The following is a 7,500-nucleotide window of genomic DNA, read 5'->3' as shown; positions in this document are numbered from 1 at the left end:
CAAAAGTATTCACGTGCCAGCGAGCACAATCAAGATCATTTCCTTCAGTGGTCTGAAAATCGATGAATGTTTATGCCCGTCAAGGATTCTCGCCCTGTTTCGAGTCGTTTGCAAGATGTTAATACTGACCTAAAATGGAAAACTGCAGTATTTGCAAAATTTTCGAAATTGGGCTCGTGAAACGCTAATACACAAGTTACTGCAGTTTCAGAATGATTCTTCAATGCTTTATTTAGGGGGGTCCCATTTGCTGTATGTGCAAAATCTGTAGTAAGGCAAGGGAAAACTGCACCTGCAAAATTTTCGAAATTGAGCTTTATTTGAAACGGGGGTCCTGCAGTTTCAGAATGACTCTTCAATGCTTTATTTATACTGTATCTGCAAAATCTGTAGTAAAGCAAGGGAAAACTGCAGTGTCTACCATTTTTCTCAGTTTTGTATTTTTGCAGATACTGCAGTCGTCCATTTTAGGGCAGAATAGCTGTTGGCAGTGAAATTGTTTTGCTTCCCCTTCTGTTGATGCTATTTTTTTTTTTTAGTGGAAAGGTTAATGATATAGTAAAGGAAAATATGTCAGCAGACGAAATTATGTTTAAATGAAATTATATTATATCTTGAAACATTTGTAAGGTTTTAAAACTGTTGGTGTGGAATTGTCTTGATTTACCTTTAGCAGATACAGTGCGCTTATTTTCCTAAAAAGATTAATGGTAATGTAAAGGAAAATGTATCAGTGGACGAATTTACGTTTAAATAAAGTTATATTCTGTCTTTCAATTTTTCCAGTAGATTCATAAACACGACGACTCACGAGAGAGAACGGCTCAAAAGTGGCCAGATGTGGAGATGTGAACGCCGCCGGTGCCTGAAGACCAGATAACGCTATATGTTCAGCAAAACCTCCCTTCCTTATCTTATCAAGCGAAGCCGGCTAGCCAGCCAGTCAACTCCATGAGCAAAGTGCGCCCTAAGAGGGGACCCAGACTCTCCCCTACTGAGGAGACACCGCCCCTCGTCCTTGAGACTCCAGCGGCGACCACTGAGGAAAACAATTCCTCGACGGAGTGCACGTCACCTACCTCAACTTGTTCCTCTGGAACGTCTCTGCGCTCTACGTCGACCAATATCACGGCGTACTCAGCGTCCTCCGAGAACGACTCGCATTTCAACCCCTTAACCAACATGTTCAAGCAGTTTCCTTACAGCGCGGACAGTGGTTTTGGCATAATGAACCCCATGTTCGACGACGCGAGCGAAATGTGTCGATTGCCAGACATACCTCTTAGTACAAAGCCTTTCATACCGGCAAGCCAGTCTTTGCCCATCATGCCCTCAGGCTATAGTGATCTGCTATCCCCATCGCAGATGACTTACAGCATATGCTCGAGCACGGGCTCTGAGAGAACTAAAATGTCCGTGAGGAGTCCAGGGATCTCTACCCCTCCTAACACACCTGTTTCCCCGGCTCTAGATCCGTCGCAAGGAGCGTGGGTCGCCAGATGCAATTCCAGCAATGTTAAATGCTCAAACTCAACTAGTCCAAACTTAGTCACACCACCTAACACACCTCTCTCAAATCTTCTGAGCCCTTCTAAAGAGGACTCTGATCATTCTAGTCAATACAGCATGTGCAGTGACAGAAGCGATCTTTATACCCCTGCCATGACTGTTGAGGGACAACTTTACAATATCCTTGGGCGCCCAGTCAACCTACCAAACAAGAAATCTCCCGTGGCAAACAGTGTTAGGATATCACCTACAGACACAGAATCAAAGCTGTATCCTTTTCCATCATATCCCAGCCCGTCGGCTCTGGATTCGTTTACTGACAGTGAAAAGGTAATTAAGCACCTCATTAAACTTGGCAATGGCATCTATGATGAGGGGTCAAAGAAAGGAAATATTTATGGTAGATCACCTGAGCTAGAGAGGACTTTACCAAAGTCTGATGACTGGATTAATTATCTGGACAAGACTCAGACTGTGGCACCCTGCTGGACGCAACCTTCAGACAAATCAAAAGTAGAGAACCATCTACAGAGAGAGGGGGACGAAGACAAAACAAGAAAACAGAATGGAACAACACCACAAGAAAAAGATGCCGAAAACAATTCAAACTTAAAGTCAGACTCAGAGAAGAAACAAATTTGTGACTCCTCCCCAAGAGAAGAGGAGGTTAAGTCACCAGAGAAAGGTGAAGACGATGATGGAGAGAACAAACGCAATTCGCTCTTTGCAGATCTAGAAGTCCCGATGATTGATGAAGATACTGACAACGGAATGCTTGGTACACCGACAGCATCTGTTCCAGAAAGCTCGTCCTCCTCAGGAGAGAACAAAACTGGCCTCTTAGGTGAGCATTATCCAAGTTTTATTTTTTGTAGTCTAAATCACAACTGCCTTTCTTTGGTCATGCACTTTTGCCCATTGTAAATCTTCCTACCATGAGAAATAACATGAAATATCAGATTGCACTATATACACTGTGGAGTTGGAGTAGTCATACTGAAGGGTAGATAGATCAACTGGTCAGAATCCATACTCTATGGAAGGAGAAAGGTTTTTCAGTATCCTTTGGAGTACTGTATATATAAGCATGAAACATCTAAAGTTAAGAACAGACAAAGCTGACATTTCATATAAAAAATAAACCTGACTCTTATTACCAAAAATGATCACATTTCATTGTTCATCATGAGTGTGAAAATTTGCCTTGAAGAGTATGGATCTCTTATGTTAGCAAGGTAGATGCCCCTGTAAATCTCCATTTTATTTTTTTGTGGATATAACATTAATAAAACTGTGCTCTACAGTTAAGAGTATGAAGTAGGGATGAACATGCCAGCATTAAATCTCGTTTATGGTCCAGGATAATAGCATAAAATTCCAATCATCAGACCTTTTCCCCCTACTTTTCCCCACAAGCCATCACTATTGCCCATATAGAGTAAGCTATAGTCCTTTTCCTGGGTAGAAGTGAGCAAGAAAAATGAGTATTTTACCAATATTATCAATAAATTCTCTTGTCATTCCAGAGGAGGAAGTCGAGGAATTAGCTGAACAACTCTGTGATATAACAAACGAGGCTGGGAGGCTAATTACTAAGGAACTGAAGCAGGTAAGCTTCTGTAGCTGAGGGCTAATTCCAAGTATTGTCATTCATAATTTAGTAGGAATGCCCCATAGACAGATCTTTAACATTTAGAATTCCTTGTGAATAGTAAACTTCCCCATGATGTTACTGTAGGTATAAACTTGAATCTTTTTAAGAAGAGATGCATTAGTGTTGAAATTTTTGAAGTACCCATGTCCCATCCAAGGTTTTTGTTTTAGTCTAACCCAGATTAAAGATTACATGTCATTAGATGCATGGTATAAAGTTATTCCTAGTCTCCTACTGCTAATGAATTGTTATTGCATCATGTATTTGTTGACTGTCCAGTCTCAAGAAATATTTTACATAGCATTTTAGTCCTTCATTTAGAATCCTAATGTACCCTAAAGTTTTCCACCATCCTCGTTGACCTAATCATCTACTGAATGAGCATAACAAAAGTAATCAGTCCTCTTTGTAGTGTAGTTGTACCCATTGTCTTCAACAGATATTTGTTGAAGCATGTATGACTAGCCCAATTAACAGCCTAATTCTTTTTCCTTCAGGGAATATCTTACCTGACAAAACCCGAAGACACTGTAGGTTATTCCTGGATAGACACACTGGCCGTGTTTATTTCCATCGGCTTGTTTTATTTTGATGTGGCTTCTGATTGTAGCTTGGCTTATAACATGTATTATGACCGTGATACTAAGAACTGGTTCACGATCACCGCGCTTTTCCTTAGTAAGTTTCGTCTGGTGATTTCGCCTCTGGCGAAACTCGTTTATTCTAATCCATCGTGATTCATGCTATATTTGCTTCACTGACAAAAGCTGAAAAGAGGATCCTAATCTTAAACTAATAAAGTCTCCAGTTGTTTATGAAAGATGTAACAGCTCTTGTGGGACTGTGCGTAACGTTGCTCTCCAAACATACATGAAATTTATCATTTTTCCTCAGTAATACCTCTCATCCTTGCCAATGCCTTCAGCCTGTACTGGTATTGGTTCGACGAGAGGGTATGTGAGCCACATGGGGCATGCTACCGCCACCCTAAAGTGCCAAGCCATGTGTGGGTGTTCCGAGTCCTGGCTCACCTGCTCCTGCACGGAAGCATCCTCAGGTAAATAGTTTCCGAGTATACTAAGAGGAGAAGGCAGACAAATGATCTTGCATTACTGTTTGGACCATTAACAACCATATAGCTGACCGACACTGTTTGGTTTCATATTCATCAGATTTCGTCATGTTATACACGTAAAGCTTAAAGATAAAAATTCCGGCAGTTTGATGAGAATAGAACTAGACCATTTTGTCAGCCGCGATACAGTCAATCCCACGACTGCAGGATGCATAATGAAATGGATCCTGCTTTATCATTTAATGAATCTGCTGCTCCAGTTATTTTTGTGACCAAATTAGATATGTTAAGCTTCTCTCTAGTGCTAGTTAAGATTAGTTGTCTTGATGCTTAGCAACTGATCTGTCATTAACACCCATATCGCTGAATTAGACTAATGATGGCAGAAACAATAATGATGATCTTTACAGGCAAATGGATATTTTGTATTACGGGTCCAAGAGTACAGAAGAGACGATGGTGAAAGAAGCTGTAGTGGACGAAGTCATGGCAGAAGCTCTCAGTGCTCAACTAGAAGATGGAGCCAAGAGGAATCGAGGTCCTAGCAGGCAGAGAGGCTTGGAAAGTAAGCAGTTAAATATTGTGAAGAAAGTGCCTGTTTGATAAGAATTTCAGTGACATGAAATTGTAGGGTTTATTTTTCCCATGTAACAGAAGATGAATTTAGGGCTGAGTGTCACGAACTGAGTTGATAAGGTTCTTGTGAAAGCCATTGAACAGCCTGTAGCGAATATGTTATACTTTAGAACTGACTGACTGATTGATCACAGCTACTAAAACTGGCGTTACAAACTCTAGAACTTAGATCTTGCGTTGTGAGTTACTGAGGTATTAAGTACATACATGCAAAGTATACAGTGTTTCTGTATCTCTTTGTTACTACCCAGCTTCAAGAGTTGAACAGCACTATAGTCAAACTTTGCCGTTATCATATTTTTTCCCTTTAATCCTTTGTGGTTCCTTCACTTAATATGACAATATCAACATCATTAGAAAATATGTGTAGATCGAAAAGAAAGAGGTCAATCTCTCAGTTGATTTCCTTCCCCCAGAGTGCTCTCGCAGGACTGGAGGAGTCTGCTCAAGAGGGGGCTACGTAGCACTCTGGATTCACGCGGAGAGAGACGCTGCTAACGTGGACATGCTCCTTTCTCTCGTGCAGGATGCGCCGCAGCTAATTCTGCACTTCTACATCATGGCCCTTACTCTTCCCGGTCAAGTCCAGCAGGGTCAATTTAGCCAAACACGTAAGAAGTTGATGGCCCTCAAGAATATATATAGGATTTATATCTTAGTATACCTGGATAACTTTTCCAAAACTGAATGCAATTTGAATGCATTTATTGGATGCCCATTTTGAATGCTTTTCCATAAATTTATGATTTTCACATTCATATTGTCTTAAGTATTATCACGATTCTCTATGGAACCATCTTTGAGCCTCTTAGTTTTGATATTATAATAACTCTTACCCATTTTTACTGATTTCCATGACTGAAACAGAGGCACGTGTGGAGATCAGCTCTAGAATCCTTAATTATCAATCAGAAAATCAGTTTGTTTCATGCTCGATACCCAGCCACTCAGGTATCAAAGGATTTTGGGCTATACCTGTAAATTAGTGGGGAATCTGTTTAAAAATAAACCAGTTTAAGAACAGTATCCATTACAATCTTTCATCAGTTTCTCAAAAATTCCAGTCGTCTGGCAAATAACGAAGGAAGGGTTCTCATTCCTGTCCTCTGGCATGGTCGGTGACCTCCTTCATCAGAGCCATCAGACTCGTCGAGCCAACTATGAGCAATTTAAGTCTGATTGACCTCCTCTGGCTGACCTTGGCCCACTTGTTCTCCATAGCTGGACAGGTTAGTAAAACAAGATGATTTTAATTACCATGGTACAAACAGATAAAGTTTGGATAAGCTGCTCTTCACATGCTTCTGAAAAACTTGTATCCTGAGTAAGAGATCAAACTTGGCTTGAAACCTGATGCGATAATCTTTACAATGTTTGCTCTTTTTTCTTTCAACTCTTCAGGTCATGAGCTCATATGTAAAACTTGTATCCTAAAAGATCATTTTTGCTTGGTTTTAAACCTGATGAGATGTTCTTCTTTCTTCCAACCCTTCAGGTCATGAGCTTTGCCCTGTTTGCCTCCATGTTTCTACTTCCATTCTGGGTGGTTGCTGGCTCACACTGGATGGCCATGGTTATCTGGATTTTTGTACAGGTGAGGTGTTTTCCCAGGTAATTTCTGAAAGCGAAGAGTATGCATACAGCTTTCTGTATGCAAAGAATTCAGTTGTGGACCACAAAAGTAATACAGTTGGCCCCTACATCAAGGCATATTGTTGCATTTCTGTAAACGGACTGTGTGGTAATAAAACATGAAGGAATGGAAATTTTTATGATTCACTTTACTACTACTACTTCTAAGATGGGCTGATAGTCTTAAAGGACTGTTGGTGATTTATACTGAATCCCAGTTAATAAATCAATGTTCTTAACCTAACTGCAACATCAGCATTCACATTCTTCTGATAATTTCTTTGTTTTTTATCACATACCTCGATCCTGAAGATGTAAATTTATTGCTAACTCATATAAAGTCCTCTGAAAAGAATGAAAACATTCAAACTTGACCAAAATTTCCCAACAGCTTTCGTGTTTCCCCCGAACAACCTGCACCCGGGCAGTCTTTGCCCACGACCAGAGGTACGGGCCGTGCAGTAAGTTGGATGACATCATCTACAGCATCATCATGGGTTTTGTTTTCCTGTTTACGTTCGTCGATGTCGGAGGCATTTCTCCTAGGACGCAGTTCTTCTTCTACCACGTTTTTAGATTGTTGGAACAAACTATCTTAATTGTCATTTGGTAGGTTCTGAGATATTACTGTTTTGTGTTTATTTTTGCTTGTAGTTGTAAAATGGATTCAAAGAGGTGTACACACGATAGTCCTACATAAATTAAATTACGTTTTAGCAGCACAATTTAGAAGTTGCAAGACACATGAGCTCAAAACCTTGCAAATTTTCCCTACCATGAAGTAAACTTGAGATGTGATGAGACACACTTACTCAAGAAATGCAAATTTGCTATACCTTGAAGTAACCTTTGAACATGACAAGACCGAGACATTTGAACCCAAAGTTCTTCAAATTCACCATACTTTGAAGTACCCTTTGACCTTTAGCCCTGACAAGTCACATCAACTCAAAACCCTTCAAAGTTGCCATACATTGAAGTAACGTTTACATGT

The 7,500-nt window shown here is 40.3% G+C and overlaps 1 protein-coding gene across 1 annotated transcript in view; it reads left to right on the top strand.

Annotated features, from left to right (window-relative positions):
* Positions 1 to 808: 808 nt before the first annotated feature.
* Positions 809 to 7,500, top strand: part of LOC136839979 (uncharacterized) — a 7,233-nt gene continuing 541 nt past the window's right edge. The window contains 10 exon segments of the mRNA XM_067106256.1: positions 809 to 2,353; positions 3,036 to 3,118; positions 3,661 to 3,841; positions 4,058 to 4,220; positions 4,649 to 4,803; positions 5,291 to 5,485; positions 5,939 to 5,979; positions 5,981 to 6,103; positions 6,370 to 6,468; positions 6,898 to 7,115. Of these exon segments, the coding sequence (XP_066962357.1) occupies positions 952 to 2,353; positions 3,036 to 3,118; positions 3,661 to 3,841; positions 4,058 to 4,220; positions 4,649 to 4,803; positions 5,291 to 5,485; positions 5,939 to 5,979; positions 5,981 to 6,103; positions 6,370 to 6,468; positions 6,898 to 7,115 (2,660 nt within the window). The 5' untranslated portion in view covers positions 809 to 951.

This window comes from Macrobrachium rosenbergii, chromosome 7 (genome assembly GCF_040412425.1).
Source record: "Macrobrachium rosenbergii isolate ZJJX-2024 chromosome 7, ASM4041242v1, whole genome shotgun sequence".
NCBI lineage: Eukaryota > Metazoa > Arthropoda > Malacostraca > Decapoda > Palaemonidae > Macrobrachium > Macrobrachium rosenbergii.
This window is presented reverse-complemented; position numbering and strand designations above follow the sequence as displayed.